The 18,980-nt window shown below is 41.1% G+C and overlaps 1 protein-coding gene across 1 annotated transcript in view; it reads right to left on the bottom strand.

The window, feature by feature from the left end:
* The window catches only part of GPR158 (G protein-coupled receptor 158), a 340,854-nt gene that overhangs the window by 32,318 nt on the left and 289,556 nt on the right, over window positions 1–18,980 (bottom strand). The window contains exon 7 of the mRNA XM_065399964.1: window positions 2,654–2,892. Coding sequence (XP_065256036.1) covers window positions 2,654–2,892 — 239 coding nt within the window. The remainder of the gene's footprint in view (window positions 1–2,653; window positions 2,893–18,980) is intronic.

The following is an 18,980-nucleotide window of genomic DNA, read 5'->3' as shown; positions in this document are numbered from 1 at the left end:
ACTTCCACCTTAATTTAATTGGCTTGTTAGCACTGACCCCCCACTTGGTAAGACAAGTCCCATCTTTTCATGTGCTGTAATATATATACCTGCCTATTGTATTTTTCACTCCATGCATCTGATGAAGTGGGTTTTAGCCCACGAAAGCGTAGGCCCAAATAAATGTGTTAGTCTCTAAGGTGCCACAAGAACTCCTTGTTGTTTTTGCTGATACAGACTAACACGGCTACCACTCTGAAACACTTTAGACAGTACTTCCAAAAGTAGTGATTTACCTGCTATATTATCAAATGTTCTGAGTGCCAGTTTCTACCCACCAGCACCATATGGTCTGCAGGCCACTGGCTAGAATGTTAACAAAGAAATTAGGTATCTAAGGGCTGTCTCTGACTGACCCAGAGATCTCACACAAAGAAAAGAGGGGCAGACCAGAGGGAGTAGAGAGATGGGATGGGGTGGCCTTGGAACCATCTCATACCCACTGCAGGAATAGTAACACTCCTAATAAATAAATAAATGAAGTTGGCAGTTTCGACAAACATTTAACGTGTCATCACTTTGATAATCAACTGTGAACCTTCATGCTCCTAAATCAGCCCAGTTCACACAAGGGTGATCTATCCAGATCTGATAGAACAGAAATAAAAGGCTTCTCCATACTTTGTCAGTCTAAAGAGGATGCAGCAGGTAGGACCCTTCCTGGTTTCAAAGCTCTTATTTTCATGAGCACCACATCACATTGTTGTTGTAGTCAAAGTTACACACCTTTGAAAATGATATAATATTCAAAATCTTTGGATTGTGTTTCACCTTTCAGTGCATTTAAAAAGTTTTATTTCTAGGGCTGTCAAGCGATTAAAAAAATTATTCGCGATTAATCACGTGATTAAAATAATTAAGCACAATTAATTGGACTGTTAATAATAGAATACCATTTATTTAAATATTTTTGGATGTTTTCAAATACATAGATTTCAATTATAACAAAGAATACGAAGTGTACAATGCTCACTTTATATTTATTTTTGTTTACAAATATTTGAACTGCAAAATACAAAAGAAATAGTATTTTTCAATTCACCTAATACAAGTACTGTAGTGCAATCTCTTTATCATGAAAGTTGAACTTACAAATTTAGAATTATGTACAAAAAAAACCCCTGCATTCAAAAATAAAACAATGTAAAACTTTAGAGCCTACAAGTCCACTCAGTCCTACTTCTTGTTCAGCCAGTCGCTCAGACAAACAAATTGGTTTACATTTGCAGGAGATAATGCTGCCCACTTCTTGTTCACAATGTCACCTGAAAGTGAGAACAGGAATTCTCATGGCACTGTTGTAGTCGGCGTCACAAGATATTTACATGCCAGATGCACTTAAGATTCATATGTCCCTTTATGCTTCAACCACCATTCCAGAAGACAGGCCTCCATGCTGATGACAGGTTCTGCTCGATAACAATCCAAAGCAGTGCGGACCGATGCATGTTCATTTTCATCATCTGAGTCAGATGCCACCAGCAGAAGCTTGATTTTCTTTTTTGATGGTTCGGGTTCTGTAGTTTCCGCATCGGAGTATTGCTCTTTTAAGACTTCTAAAAGCATGCACCACACCTCATCCCTCTCAGATTTTGGAAGGCACTTCAGATTCTTAAACCTTGGGTCGAGTGCTGTAGCTATCTTTAGAAATCACACATTGGTACCTTCTTTGCGTTTTGTCAAATCTGCAGCGAAAATGTTCTTAAAATGAACATGTGCTGAGTCATCATCCGAGACTGCTATAATATGAAATTTATGGCAGAAGGCAGGTAAAATAGAGCTGGAGACATACAATTCTTCCCCAAGGAGTTCAGTCACAAATTTAATTAATGCATTATTTTTTTTAACAAGCATCATCAGCATGCATGTCCTCTGGAATGGTGGCTGAAGCATGAAGGGGCATACGAATGTTTAGCATATCTGGCATGTAAATATCTTGGAATGCTGGCTACAAAAGTGCTATGCGAACACCTGCTCTCATTTTCTGATGACATTGTAAATAAGAAGTGGGCAGCATTATCTTCTGTAAATGTAAACAAACTTGTTTGTCCTAGCAATTGGCTGAACGAGAAGTAGGGCTGAGTGGACTTGGCGGTACTTAAGTTTTGCATTGTTTTGTTTTTGAGTGCAGTTATGTAACAAAAGAAAATCTACATTTGTAAGTTGCACTTTCATGATAAAAAGATTGCACTACAGTACTTGTATGAGGTGAATTGAAAAATACTGTTTCTTTTGTTAATCATTTTTACAGTACAAATATTTGTAATCAAAAATAATAATACAAAGTGAGCACTGTACACTTTGTATTCTGTGTTGTAATTGAAATCAATATATTTGAAAATGTATTAAAACATCCAAAAATATTTAATAAATTTCAATTGGTATTCTATTGTTTAACAGTGTGATTAAAACTGCGATTAATTGCGATTAATTTTTTTGAGTTGATCGCGTGAGTTAACTGGAATTAATTGACCCCTAGTTATTTCATTTTCCTATATGCTTTTCAGGTGAAGTTCCAAGGTCTGACAAAGGCTTTGAGAGGTTTTGTTTTGTTTTTTGTAAAGGAAACAAGCTTTATTTAAAAATTAAGAGACAAGCCAAAAAGTCAACATACCAATAGCCATCATGTAATCCCAGCGGTCTAGGAGGCACATATTGAAGATCAGGTGGTCTGATGTTTGCCCCTGGCCAATGAGTGAAATATTTCTCTCCAAGTTTTGGCAGACTGCAGAAGTCCAGCCGATCAGGAACCAAAAGACTATCAGGAGAATTACAGCCAGCATCCTCATCACTCGGCCACCTGTCATGTATGGAATACGTTGAGCAGTTTGGGACAGGAATACCTTCAAAACTCTGTAAAACCAAAGAATAACATTTGAAGCATCATTACTTTCACATGTATTATATTTAAATTGAACTGATTGCTTATTAGAGACTGCCAGTCAACAAGAATTAGTGTATTTGACCAGTAATTTTTAAAGCAAACTTTGTGTCCAAATCCCCTAATCAGAGTTGAAATTTTTTCTACAAATGAAGAGCAAAAATTTACAAAGTCTTCTGTCTTGAGTCTCTTCATATGAGTAACCCTTGATGTTCAGCAATACAATTTGACTTCAAGATTAACATCTACATTTACTTTTACAGAAGAGAGAGTAAATGTAACTGGCACTTCCTAACAAAGAATAGAATAGGGTCTATTAAGGCAGAAGTGCTAGAGCTTAAATCACAGTTTGACTATAAATACAAGCTTAACACTGCACGTTAGGTGAACTTGGAGATCTCAATAAGTTCAACATTATTCAGCTGTTTTCTTCCCAACAGCTACACCATATGGAGGCATACTCCTTAATCTTTCCTTGTTTTATAGATGTAATATTCAGTTCTCCCTCTTGAGATACTAAATATTTTATGTTTGATGCAGATTCTAAAACACTTCAGACAGAAAGAGAGACAGGATCAGGACAGATAACAATTTTCACCGGGGTGAGTCACAAATTCCCTGTACCTTTATCAACCAAAAATTAATCTTGCATTCTCATTTTTAGAAGAAGGAGCTTGCTACAATTCCTGGACTCTTAAAAATTTAGCCTGACCAAGGGATTTCCTGCCCTGCAGGGTGAATGCCACTGAACAACATGGAGTTCCTCGGGGAGGAAAAATAACCACCCTTTTCTTGCATAACTGGGGGAATGTGAAGGCTATAAATTAGACCACAATTCAAGAAAAAATTTATAGCATGAAGGATATGAAGCTTTGAGAATTATGGAAGCATTACTTATAAACGATTTGAGAATTATACTAGCAAATTTTCTTTTCTATCTCTTTTGGCTCTTCAAAGTCAAATTTTTAGATAATATTGAAAGCCAATGTTAACCTGTTTTGGTTGTGATGAGTCAGGACATGTCAAATTTCTTCCAACACCAGCTCAATGACTGTTGTCCGTGAAATACTTTCCCAATGGAATTGGTGGAAGCTGTATTGTGTGATCACTTAAAACTAGATTGGACAGAGCCCTGGAGACATGCTGTATACTGTTATTCTGGAAGGTATTAATGGCTACTATCAAGTTGGTCTTTGATCTATAGACAATCACAGACCTCATTAAAGCTGATTGGTGTGCTAACCATCCTTTCTTTAGGCTAAATGGAAAGAGCAATTAGCCCTTTTATGGAGTAAAATAGCTGAAGACAGTTGAAGCTACTGCTCAAAGCAATTGGCATATGGTGAAGCCTGAGCAGAGATAAGCCATGTGTTCTGAGGGGTTTCACCTGGACTGGCTGCAAACACAGGGATAAGGGGACTCACTGGTTCTGTGTTGTGTGAGAGTATGTCTACAGTATGAGCAAGGGATTTGATTCCCCTGCTTGTGCACACATACTTGTGCTAGCTCTCATGGAGCTAGCATGAGTATAAATAGCAGTGGGTAGCATGGGTAGCAGCCCAAGAAACCCCCGGTTTCAGGCACATACATACTCGGCTAAGCTGTGTCTCTGCTGCAGTTACCTGTGCTACTACAGCTACCTGCTATTTATACTCACACTAGCTCGATGAGTACACATAGCCTGAGAGGCTGAGAGCTGGCAGAAAGGCAGCACACAGCGAGAGAAGCAGGGATGAAAGTAGCTCTGAGAGGGACTAGAGGGACAGAGCTCACTGGGGCACAGGACTGGCTGGAGAGGTAGGTCTGGAAACTGTGAGCAAGAAAATTCCCAGCTGTTTGATTCCTGCTGTGTTCAGGGAAACAGGACTTCATGTACATTTCCTGTAAACAAAATACCTGACTTGTATAATCAATTTCTCATCCTAAAGGAAACAACCTGGCAAGCCCCCAAATATTGATTAACTGCATGGGTCCAAAGAGGCAACAGCATGAACAGTCCTGCAGTGGCAGCTGAATGTATAAAATGACCTACCTGAGTGATTCTTTTTAATTTCTAATTTCTATGATTGTATGGCTTTTCTGAGTCATCCTGTCAAACAGCTCCGTTAAACAATCTGTTGATTTTTGTGATACAAAAGCTATATTTACACACATTAAAAGATGAGAAAAAGGTTAAGAAGGGGGCAGAGTGTATTGCTGACCAGACTTCCCTATGGGAGGCAAAGTTTGCTGGCTATTTTCACTGGAGAAACACAGTATCTCGGGCTAGCTACTCAGCATGTTTAAATCAGTATAATTCCAATGAAGTCAATGGAACTATGTCAATTTACATCAGCTGAAGACCAGACACACATTTTCTACTTACTGGACTTTTTTTAAAGTAAAGTTTTTAAAAGGTCGCATCTATCAGAGAAGTCCAAGAAATGTAGATTGAGGAGATTCAGGCTCAGGCTCTGCTATTTTCAGTACAGCTGAGCTTGCCATCACTTTTTGCATGTGAAGGGTATGCGTGTGTTCATTTTGGATAAAATGTGGTTTGCAGGATGCTTCTGCATAGGGAAGCATGCTGTGGCTCACCACCCTAGGACCATTCTAGAGAAGGCCAGAGGGAGGGGGATGAGCTCAGCATGTGGAATGGAGGACTATGAGCATGTGATAAATAAATCCATATATGGAAAGGTTAAATCTGATTGGTTAGAGGTGTGTGTTATGTAACTTGTTATGTAAGTGCCATGTGCTATAAAATAGCAATGGGAGGGGCTCCTTGCTGGAGGGACTCTGCCTGATTTTTGTACCGGGGCTCTCCCTTTGTGCACATTGAATAAAGCCTTGTTGAATTGAATTGAATTGCATCGCATCGAAGTCCCTTGATTCTGCTCAGCACCAATGAGCATGACTCATTGGGAACCACAAAATCCCAACACATGACATAGAACAGATGGCACAAAAATGTTGCTCTAGAGAAGAGCATAACCTTGAAAATATGGAGACACCCCACTGCTCTTCCAGTGCACTATATTAGCACTCCTGGACAACAGCTCAATCTACTACTGAAAAAACTTTTCAAAATGATCTTCTCACAATTCTACTTGTGCAAGAGCATTGCAAACGCCAAAAGAAATATAGGAGACGCCAGAATTTCTAGAACATTCTTATAGTGTTTCTTACCATGATGTCAGCAGAACTGTTGGAAAAACATGGAGAACTAGGACACCAGTGACCCAGCAACAATTTACATCTATCATCCACAATAACAATAAAAAACTCAAAAACTTAAATTATGCCCCTCATCTGGATATCCCACTTTGTCTTCTCTATGTCTGTCCTTTAGACTGACTCTTTGGGCCAAGATGTCAGCAGTTAACAAATAAAAGTAGTCGCTGTAACCTGAAGTAAAGCGTGCACTGGAGATGACTGCATGCTTCAAACAAACAGAGAACAGAAGGAAAAACCAGCTGGTACATGGAATAGATGCAGTGTCTAGAGACTATAAATGAGTAATGGGTCAGCATTTTAATTTTGTCTGTAAATTGGTTACCACTACCCCTGCATTGCTATTTAGGATCAAATGCTTGCCTTTGCGGAGTGGGTGTTGGGTTAAGGGAATGAAAGGGAAGAGAGACTCTTGGGGCTGTGGAGCTCCAGTGGGCTAATTTGCTCAACATTGCCTTGATATTCTACCTAGCTGTTGCATGGGCCCACTAGGAGTAGGGGAACAGGCCTTCCTCCCATCTGTTCCCCCAATCCAGCTGTTAGGGACCAGATCATAGGCAGTCAGACCTAGTGAGTCAGAGCTGGAGCTGGCATCAGGAGCCAAGCCAAGGTTCAGAGTGGAAGTTAGGAATTGAGCTGTGGGCCGGTAGCCAGAAAATGGTCCAGACTCAGAGCTGGGACTGGTAGCTAATGGTCAGGAGCAGAGCATAGGGGCGCAAACCAGAGAAAAGGCAAGGATCAGGCATGAGGCAGGAGCGGGGCAGGAATTGAGGGCAAGGGCAGGAGCAAGGCATGAACCAGGAACAGGATGGGAGCAGAGCAGGAAGTGGGAACAGGAGTTGGATGCAGATTGCAGGAAACAGGCAAGAGTGGGGACTGATGCAGCAGCAACAGAAAATCCATATGGTTGCTCAGACAGCCCACCCCAGTCATTTCCTGGCTCAAGTAGTGGGTGCAAACCAATCAAGTGACCACACATCTTGGGCATTCCAACAGACTTCCTGTGGGCCTGACGTTTCAGGATTTGGTGAGCTGCTGCTTCGTCTCTCTCACTTGGAGGTGATAAGGGAGCATCAGAGACCCAAGCCCCTCACTGACCCAAGTTTAGATCCACTGAAAGAGAAGACCTGTACACTCAGATCCTTAGAGCAGTATAGCCACTCCAGCCAAGGAAGGATTTGGCCCAAAATTTATAATGACCTGTCTGGGGGGTAATAAATGGCAATGTTCATATTTGAGGATATACTGGTGATACCTTAATGAATTACTGATCAAACAGACTAAAGAATTGAATGATCAGGGAATTCAATTATGTGTTTCCTAACAAATCATATTGGCTTTTAAATAGACATTGTTTCCATGATTCCTTACCCCGGATTTAAAGAGGACTTCTATTATAAGAGACCAGACCAGCCCAAACTTGTCAGCAAAGTGTGACTCAGAGGAAAGAGAGAAATGTTATTAAGGAGGGGTGGGATTTCTTTTTTTCTTAATGCATGGTAACAACTACCTTTGCAAGCACATAAATCTAGGATCTAAACATGGTCCTAATCTATATGCTATTTCTGTACAAGTCCTCCCCCATATCTCCTGAGGGTTTCCTACTCCCTGTTTTCATCCTACATTAAGTGTAGCTATTGTACTGTATCTGTAAATAAATATTAATGTTTATACAACACACAGAAGGCTATTGGATTGGATTTTGGAATACTCCACTGGAGCCAGAGGATCATTATTAAGGCAATTTTGAGAATCTTTGACAAAAGTTCTATTAAGAGTGTAGGGAATAATTTATGTGCCATAATTTCTATGTATGTGGGTTAGGGTGAGGAAAGTTTAAAGGAAGGTGGCGAGTTCACATGCAGGAATCAAGAGGAGGCTAGTGGTAGGAGATTGCAAAAAGGGGCTCAATACTTATCTCATTTAAATCAGTGGCAAATTTTCCCACTGATTTTAATGGGAGAAGGACTGAGCCCAGTATCATGCAACTTTAATAATATGGAATTATTAAAAATACTTTATTTGCTTTCATTGAAATGTATTAATTTAAACTAGATCTTGTCAATCCATCCACATGTAGATTTGGAATGAGCAAACTGATTATTATTTTCTTAAATTAAATCAGTGTCACCTAGATGACAGTATTTTCACATGCTGTAGACATGTTTTGTATTCATCTTTCATCTCTGTGTCTGAAATTTCAAGCCAAAGTTAAATGTAAAATGGGCCCTCTGAAGAAAGCTGATTTTCTTGTGGAATTCTGATCAAAATGTTTCAGTGTGTGGAGCTGACTCTGAAGAGCACAGCTAGAGAGTCTTTGACAGATCAGATGAGGTTTGTTTGTCCCTTGAGTCTCCCCATCTCCCAGCTCACTCTTGTGCTGCATGCTTTTGTTCTGGTGGCTGCTGTCCTCCATTCCAGAGGAGACTGGACTGCGCCAATGTTGTTTTTGAAGCACTGTAGTTTGCTTATTACCATATTGCCAAGATATCCCACCCTCATCACAAATGGACAAATGGCTGCTCCTCCTCTGGTTTTGTCCATTCTGGATCTGGGTCTGTGTTGTACTGACTATCTTGGGATTGAGGGGTAATAAGAATCAACACAGGACCTGCCGTGACACATAACCAGGTTTCAATAATGCAGACCATATTGGATCTCATTAGTATGGAATCTGTGTCCGCTATCCATTAATTATATCTCCTAATAGAAATAAACCACCCCATGGATCAGTTTCTGTACTAACACCCCAGACTATCCCACTGAGATCAAAAGGACTGCACAGGATATAAATCAGCACAGAATTTGACCCCTTAACTGTAAAGTTATCTTATCACTCAGAACTATCACAGCATATACAGCTATTATTTACGCTGTTAAATAAGGAACCCAGTCAAACCATTCCCAAATGATTAGTAGCAGCAAGACTACAGTCTGTCAACTTTTCACCTTTGGGGTTAAGCTGCACAGTTACTTCTGCTTCTTCAACATCTAGAGCTGTCAATAATAATGTCCTGTCTAAAATTCCTAGAATTTTGAAAAACACCTGCTGCCAAGAGAGCCTCTATCGTGTCTTTGACTCATGTCCTTGAGCCACCGATGCTACTTTTAACATAATCACTTCAATTATTTCCCTGTGGCAGACATGTTTAAAATGATTCTACATACTTCACCTGCTAAAAATGAATTCTGTGTTTCAGCTCCTCAAACATCCTTTTCCATAAGCAACCCAATCCAGTCCAACCCTTTCCCCCCATTCAAACTGAAGGTGATTTGTTGTAGAAACGTTAAGTTCACAAATCCCTAAGGCTCTTTCTTCTAGTGCTTTGGTCTAACAACTATAAATCCTTCAGGCTACACAAGCACTGGCTAAGCTAATTATTTGCTTCTAAAAATCATCAGGTGATCATTATCTTTTTGTAAATCTAAAGCCATTCACTTCTTTACCCTTACCAAAGACTTTCAGAATTGGCAGTACAAAAGATCTCAAGGTCACTATTTATCAGGAAGCTTATACTGTGAAAATAGATCTGAGTAATGCCTGCCTGTTAATCTCCTCTCACCATAGTTCAGCACATTTTCAAATCCTTCATTTCAAAACTAGGTTCACGGATTTGAACTCACCACTCCAACTAAACTGCAGGATTGCAACTTGTGTTGAACTGAACCCACCAATTTTAATTTGACTTAATTTGGTGAATGAAAGCAGTAGGTTTGCTCTCCACAGACATTCTCTTTTGCTGAAAATATATATAGACAGTTATAATAAGCTTCTTCAGAGTCAGAGATATTTTTCCACTGGTCAATCTTAGGGTACTATTAACCAGATGTGGTCAAAACGTCAGTGCTGTGGCATATGTTTTTATTTGTAGTATATATGTTCACATACTGCTGGTGGCAGGGATGGTATGGCTAATTCACAGCATCAGGACTAGGGAGATATAGTTTCTGTTCCCAGCTCTGCCACTGACTTCTAGTGTGACCCCTGCCAAGTCACATAACCTCTCTGTGCCTCAGGTTTCTCCATTTGTTAAATGGGGATAACAACAACTTCTAAAGACTCGCTGCTTCCACAGTGCCTCAAGAAAGGAGTTAATAACAACATACAGTATAGACGCTAAACACAGTTATTCCCTTCTCTGGGTTTTCCAGTGAATTCTGTCTTAAGCATTTGCTTAATTGCTTTGCTGGATCAAGGCATCAGATCTTTAGAACAGGGACTAATTTTATTTATATATGTTGTACAGTGCAACCACACTGTTGGTCATTTAATAACAAAGAATTTCCAACCCCAACTGATCAAAAATTATGAGTCAGACCCCCAAAACTCATAAGATTGGCTTACAAATCCTGAGGTGTTAAAATAATAAATATGGGTTCTTTTTATTTGCCTTCTAAGTTTTGAGCCATTATGGTTCACTTGGCTCACATTTTCTTCACAATCATGATGGCTAGAAATTTACTTTTTTTAAAAATGAAAGCAGAGATTCTTGTGCGTTCACATACTCCAGGAGTTAGGACTTCAAGAAAAATACCACATATCGTGAGATTTGTGATAACATTTCAAGAGCTGGCAACATTGATAACAGCAGCACTTGCCTACCTCACAGGATGTTGTGAGGCTTAGTTCATTAAGGATTGTAAAGCACTTTGAGATCCTTTGATGGAAAGCACTATAGAGTAATTGAACAAGGTATTATTTTGAGTCAGAAACCAAAGACTAGTTCACTAACCATAAGTTAGGCGGTGAAATATATTTCACTGTGCCACCAGATTTATTGTGGGAACTAAAATATTTATCAATTGCATATTTGCAAATTATCTTGCTGGTATTTTGCTTTATTTTTAAAAATAAATTTTATTTGACAAACATTAAATAATATTTTAGCAACAGAAGAAAAAAAAACAAGAGAGTCAAGAAAAGTATGTATTGGGATACTTAACTGTTTTTACTCTTTGTCTTGTTTTATATATGGCTGATATGACATGTTAATTGTTAATTTACCTATGGTGTAATTGTGTTTGAAACAGACAGATATCATACCTTCAAAATAAACTGCTATTTTAATTCACTAACTTTCCTATGCTCAAATTAAATAGCAAGTTTCTGCACTAAATCAACCACTAAATCATCTCAATTCTAACTGGTCCCTTCTGATTTATTATTGCTTTGAATAATAGTATTGAAAAACACTAATAGTGCTATTATCATGACTTAATGCAATTCTTTTACTGAATCTTCTAATGGAATAAATTAGTTGAGTTAATGCATCCCATTGCAAAATTCAGGCTTGTAACCATAGTAGGATCTATGAACTCAGTGATTACTATGAAAACTCAAATGCTTACTGTTATGTGAAAAATAGAGTGCAATTCATTTACTCCTAGAGCCACGTTCTGTTTTCCTTGCACATACCTACATGATTATAAGATTTTACTGAGAGGTCTAACCCTGTCAGACAAGATTAAAGAAATGTATTTAACAATATAAGCTAGTTCTTTGAAACGAGCAGTGGTTAATACCAATAGATCCGAGACTAAATCTACTTTGCTTAAATCCGGCATTAACACTTCCATTTTTAAAACACACTGCTTTGAAGCAGCCCCATTTGAGAAAGAAATGGGCTGTAGATACTGTATCAGATTATTTAGAAGGCACACATACATGATCATTAACTAATATCATTTCACTATTACAGAACTTCCTCTCCATAAATTCCAAGTTATTTATTTATTGTTCTCTCTAAGCATTCCCCAAGAACACTGCAGAAAATGGAGCAGCCATTATGTGCTTAGTAATAACTCATACAGTGCAGATAAGAAATGTTGGCCAGGATGGAGTCAAAAATGGAAGGATCAGAGGAATTCAGTTCCCCTAGTTAAAATACTAAAATAAAAAAAGAGCAAGAATCACTTCAGAAATACTGTATATATACAAACATCTGAAAAGCTGTTGCAGAGGGATGGATTGTTCTGCTCTGATTAGCCTCGGCTTGGCTTGTGAAGTGTTGGCAGTAAGGTACACAGCTGTGTGCAATACCCCTGTGTTTGTCTGTAACGTACTTCTCCATAAATTATGCACACTATCAACTAATGGTATTGTTATTTAAACAGATCAATTAAATTCAAACTCTGGAGGAGATGAATTACATTAATTACACTTTTTTCTGCAGTTTCAAATAACATGCAACCTTTAATTAAAGAAAAGATTTGAAAATTTAGATCATAACCATTGTCTTGTTTCGGTAATGTCTGGAGATAATGAATCCTTTCTTAAGATTCAATGTTTTACTGTCAGATAAATGCTCTTTCAGCTGCATTTACTATGTGTATGTGTGTAGCAATGGGAAAATCCACTCACTAATTAGGTTAATCATGAATTAATATGCCTTATGAATATCATAGAGGAAATCTCCTTGAAACCAGTTTTTTTTATTGTTTAAAATTGTCTGAATTTAAATTTGGTGAAAATGATTCAGGAGAAAAGTTGCATCTCTTAGCAAGTACAAGCTTCGGGCTTCTTTCTCATGACCTAGTGACTCACTGCTCTAAGCTATGTTTATACTGCCAGGAATCTCAGACAACCTGACAGGATTATCTACTGACAGTAACTCAGCATTAAAGGTGTGCCTATTCTGAAATAACTATTCTTGATCTTTATGTATGTTAGTGCAAGGATATGGAGGGGAGGTGCAAAGAAACTAATGAACAGTGGTTCTAGCAGTAAGCACACTGCCTCAGGCTTCTTCTCGGGATCTTAAATCCTTTAGAATATCTGTTATTTAACTGATGCTATGAGATCCTCTATGCTTTGATCAGAAGTGTAGTGAAGGCACAAATCAGTTCAGTAACACAGTGGGAAAATTCTGCTCTCAGATGCACTCCAGGTACATTATTTCTCTTTAGTAATAATATTTAGTATTGTAAAACATTACACACACTTAATGCACTGGGTAACATTCCATCCTCATTCCACATATAAAGCTATATACATACACCAAAAACAGCATATGGCTTTCTAGCGAGAAGGCATGGCCTCCCTCAGAGAGTGACAGGGAGGGATCACAACACGTCCCCGGGGGGGCCAAACCAGGAGAACCACATCTGCCCCGCTGGAAGCATAAGGGCAGGATAGGAACAGGAAGTGCAAAAGGCAGGCCCTGCAGCTCAGTTGGGCTGGAGCCACTAGAGGAGATGGATGCATCCCGCCTGCTGCTGGAGCATGCAGAGGAGGCCTCCTGAGGACTGGCCGGAGCTCCCAGGACCGCTGGCCGACCAAGGCGCTGAAGAGTTGCCAGGGCTGCCACCTGAGGACTGGCCGGATCTCCTCGGGCTGCCGGCTGACTGAGATGCTGAGGAGATGCTGGGGCTGCCACCTGCAGACTGGCCAGAGCTCCCTGAGATGACAGACACAGGTACACCCAAGGGGGAGAGTAGGAAGCAGCCCAGGGAAACCAGGCAACAGTGTGGTTGGGAGCTGGCCTGATACAAGGTCAGCGTGTTGTGGGTGGATCCCCGCTGACCCCGTGGCTGACCACTCCGCCACTGTTAGGGCCCTGGGCTGGGACGCGTACATGTTGGAACAAAGGGGAGTCAGAATGTGACTTGGGACTTAACCTAGGAATACTATTGTTACATTATAGTGGTGCTGAAAAACCTACTAGAGTATTGTGACATACTTCTGTTGTGAGCCACCTCGGTGGGTTTCAATCACCTGCAGCTGACACTGATATACTAACTGAAAGCAGACAATCGGCAGAGGGTCCTCAAGGGTAACACATTTTGGCCATGGTTTTGTGCTGAGGAGAGTTTTAACGCACTTTAAGGGCCTCACTGAGCAATGTTTTTGTTATATGTTAACTGCTCTTTTTCGGGTTGCTTTATAGGGAGAACTTAAGTAGGGCCCTATGAAATCCACATTAACGAGAGTACTGACAGAATCACAGAATCTTGCTCTCCCCAGCACTAGGACCACAGCAGGAGGCAGGCAGGGCAGGCTGCAAGGCTGATCTACCTGCAGCAGCCGCATGTAAGACAATCAAGCTGCTTTGGATCAGGAGCCTCCTGAACTGCTGTCCTGAACAGAGCCAGGGAGGGGCTAATGTTGGGGTGTCCCCCTCCCCCCACTGGTGTACCCGGTCTGTGGACCAGCCTCTGGCTCAGTAGTGGGTGCTGCCGGCTGCTCTCTGAACAAGTGTTAAGACTGGTGAGTACCCTGCTTACAGAGACAGTGTGTAGACACACTCACTCAGGTGTGCGCACTCCCCCAATGCACACACACACACACTCCCCCCAACACACAGTTTCTCTCTCTCTCTCTCACTCACACACACACACACACACCACACACACACACACACTGTTCAGCAGTGTTACCGAGCACTACTTTAAAAAAATCATTTCAAATGTGTAACTTTTACCGTATACTGTATATCTGCAGGATGTTTTGTTTAAATTGTAGGATTTCTTTGTAAAATCATTTTTTCCCATGTGCAATCCAATTCTGAACATTTTTATTATTCATAGTAAGGCTAATTGTTGTCAATGTATCAAACAATTTTGATTAAACAAACCCATAAAGATGGAATTAATTTTTTTTAAAAAGGAAAAAAAACAAAATCAGAAAATAATAAATCTGAAAATCCACAATAAAATGCATTTCATAGGGCCCTCCTTAAGCATTATTAAAGTAATTTTTTAAAAGTTCTGTAAGGCTTTGAGATGGACTTCACACATCCCTTCCTCACAATGTTTTCTGACACCATTGCCTACAGCACTTATCAGGTGCTATGCATGATTACTCCCTGGGCACAAGCACTACCATGGTTTCAAGAACCGATGACTATTTGGTAAGGGTTGAGTGGGATGAGTTGTAAAAGCATTGCTCAGTGTCAGATATCTTCAATGTTAATTTAGTTTTGTTTCCGTTGTCTGTATTATCACTTAAATTATTAATAAAGACATAAATATGATTCACTTAACTTGCCTTCTGGTTTTCATTCTGGTGCTTTGAACAGCAACAGTTATTTCATGGCTTACTTCATTGTCATGAACACTTGTTTTTAAAAAATGACAAATTCATAGGCACTGGAGGGAAGGGGCTGTCGGAGGGAGGAAATCGTTTGCATTTCCATGGCACCAGACTTTTAAGAAATCACAGTCATGTGCTGTGAATTCTGCTACTCCATCCTAAACCTTTAGGATGAACCATTTGATCACACTCAGAAAACAAAGTGCACACACAAGTGAAGTGAACAGTAACTTCTATTTACATACAAATATTGAACAATAACCAAAAAAAAAAAAAATTCCCAGAGAAGTGGGCAAACATTAATGTCTGTGGACACATCTCCTCCACCTTCCCCTCCTCCTTGCCCTGACAAGGGAGAACGAGCTGTGGAATATTGTGTGGGCAGAACAAACACAGACTTGTCTGTGTGGGGTTTGAGGTGAGGGCTGAGCATGACTGGGCTACAGGGACTGCACTAGGCTCATTGTTCTCCTGAGAGGGTCTTGGGTGACTGAGGTGGATGTGGTGCCGAGAGTCCAGGATGCTCCTCACCGGCAGGGGTAGGAGGTGGGATTCACCACCTTGGCAGCACACTGGATAGCAGCTGGAGGAAGAGGAGGTGCTGCCTGTTCCGGGAGAGGAGCAACGGCGAGGCAGGTGGGCCCCAAAAGTCACGAGTTGTACCACGGACTGCATGAGTGTATGATCCCATTCCTTCTGGGCATACTCCAGGAAGCAGTTCATGAGAGCTTCCTTCTGCCTAAAAGCCCGATCCTCCTTTGCCCAAAGGAATTCAAACTGTTCCTGATGCCTCTCTGAGTCTGTCTTCCAGCGTCTTTCTTCATCTTCCTCTGCTGTCACTGTGGTGCCACTCCTGCCATCCCAGCAAAATTGGTTCCTGTCAGCATTGGAATATCCTGGCAAGTCAAACACCTGACTAGCACTGTATTTCTTTTCTCCTTTGAAGAAACCTAAGAAATCCCACTAGATAACATAATTGTGCTGCCAAAAGCAACAATACTGATACTTTTTAACATCCCAGGAATGTTTCTGTTACAGCCTCCTTCCTTCAGACTACTTTTGCAGCTCATGGGGAAGCAGTTGAGGGTAAACATAGTAAGCTACTTGCATTACTTTTATTAAATTGTTGTGATGTTTACAGTGCATCAAGGGGACAGCTGAGGTGTGGTTTGGTTCCTTCACTGGTAAGGTTATCAGTCACCTTTTTCTTCCTTAAAGGCTGGAGAACTCTGGAGAACTGCTATGTTCTTCCATCACTTGGAGAACATAGCAGTTGAAGGTACTGGAATAGAAGAGAGAGATGGTTTTCTACCCAACCAACTATGCCACAGAGATGTTTCTGATAATGGTCACCCCTCTACATATTGCTGAGTGAAGGGGTATGGTGAGCTACCAAGGTGGACCAAGTACATTTGCCCTGCCATTAAACCTAAAGAACCAGCTTGAATTGCTACTACACTAAAAATTTGCTGAATTATTCTTACAAGGCTGGGTGTCAGTTTGAGAGAAAACCAATTACATTCTATGCTAGCAGACAGAGTGTGCCCATGGAAGAGGAACAGAAAATCATAGAAAACATCCACCCACTCCCAACCCCCATGCATCACCAAAAAGTCCAGCCTCGGTGTCCAGCGACCAGCACTGAAAGGGACAGGGAAACAGAGTGACCCCAGAAGTGTATTTTCTTCTCTGAATTTTTGGATTAACACCACAAGCCAGAGCCTCTGCACTGCTATGGGACACAGCATTGTGTATATGCAACCGTCAGAGTGGATATTTTACCCACCCTGGCTTCTCCAGATCCTGCAGAGTGGCTCTGCATGGGGAGAGGACAGACTTTCCTCAGACAACCAAATGGTTCCCTTTCCCTTTCTGCATCTAGGTGGGCCTGCGCACAAGCCACCAGTCACACCCACCCTACTTCCACATGGCTCCTGTTTGTAAGGGGAAGGACAGACTGAACATGGGAGTGGGAGAGGGGTGGTATTGGGTTTTTGCACAACCATAAATGTTATGAAACTGTTCTTTCTCCACCCAGACTCTTTTAAACCCTTCTACTCCCTCTCTCCCACATGTGTCACCCTGGGACCATGTCGGGGTGGTGCGGGGATGTGGTGTGGTGGTGCAGGGTGTGCTGAGGCATATAGCACCAGATCAAGAGGGGATGTTGGCAGGGAAGGTGGGGGTCCATCCACTGTAAAACTTACCAGTGTTTTCTGCAGTGTCTCTTGGACTTTCTCAGGGTGGACTTCCTCATTTGGGTCCCCCATGTAGGTGCAGGATCACGTGCTCCTCTTCCTCCATGTCTCCCTCCCGGGTCCCTACAATCTCCTGATTCTGCCCCTCATCGGTGTCCCACTGTATAATGAGGCCAATGGGGTTAAGGAGGGGTCCGTGAGTCTTCAGGCTCCATACTCACAGTCTTGGAGAGCACCTGGTCCAGCTCATTGAAGCAAGGGCATATGTTAGGTCCCCTCCCAGAGTGATTGTTGGAGTCCTTCACCCTCAATTACAAAAGCCTGGGGAGCTTCATGCATTCCTGGTGCTGGGACGGAGTCCGGTGAATGCCAGCCTCCTCGAAATCTCCCGGTACAGGAGAATGTTCCTGCTGACCTGGGAGAAGTTGCAGAGGATGGTGTACTCTGACCACACATTGATCAGCACCTGGGTATGCTCCAGAGACCAGGCAGCTACTCTCAGACCATGATCACCTGTATTGATCAATAGATTTTAGCAGAAAACTGTTCTGAAGGGCTCAGCACAGGTTACTACTACTGCTGGAAATGGGAGTTGGGGTAGGGGAGGAGGTAGTCAGGGATCTTTATACCTTTGAGTAAGGGTCAGGCAGCAAATGGATCAAAGCATTGTGGGAATGGCCCTGGAGAACTACTGATACCCATGACCTGATACACGACCCTGCCCCCATCCTCACTGCACTGTAGAATGGGTACAGTGCCATGCCACAGCAGAAGCGTGCATACGCTCACACTCCTCATGCGTGCTAGCTATTGCACACTACACTGTCCTTCAGGAAGACACTTCATGGCTTCAGATGTGGACAACAAGAAGCGCATAACATAACAACACACACATAACTATGTACAATCGCAAGTGTAGATGTACCTTTATAAAGAGAGCCACAAGCTATTAACCGATAAGCTAATGGCATGTACAACTACCAAAATATAAATATATTTAAATCGTGGACAAAGCATAAAAGATAGAGAAGGTTCTGGCACACTGCTGGCTGAATGATGTCTATGAGACACAATTATGCAGTCACCTAAAGGAATGCCTTGCACAGTCACAGATCCACCCATCTGATTATGGAAAATGAAATTCTTATGATAATAAAAAAGAATGAAAAGAAAAAAGTGTTTTAGAGAGCAGAAGTTAAGAGAAAGACTGCAATGAGGAAGCAAGCAAAAACTGCCACTGCTCTGTTGAGTAGGCACAGTACAAAAAATAAATTAATTGCTATCACTATATTGCCAGCCACAGTAAACATTTTTAGAAAGAGATAAATTGGCTAGCTAAGAATAGCCTCATCAGAGAAACAGCAAACCCTAAATGCTAATGATCATGCTTCAATACGAAGAAAAAAAAGGGGGGGGAGGGGGCTGAATAATGTTCAGACACTGGGACACATTCTGCCCTGGAGACTTCAGTGGAGTTAAAACTGCTTACACCATCACTGAATTTGGCTCCTTCAATTTAGTACATTGCTAAATGTTCCATATAGCATGAAATAGAGAATAAAAAGTCAGTACCATCTATTTGAACATGGAAGACAGAATACCAATGGAAAATCTACAC

The sequence above is a fragment of the Emys orbicularis genome, chromosome 2 (assembly GCF_028017835.1).
Source record: "Emys orbicularis isolate rEmyOrb1 chromosome 2, rEmyOrb1.hap1, whole genome shotgun sequence".
NCBI lineage: Eukaryota > Metazoa > Chordata > Testudines > Emydidae > Emys > Emys orbicularis.
Note: the sequence above shows the minus strand (reverse complement) of the source record. Positions and strands in the feature narration are given on the sequence as shown.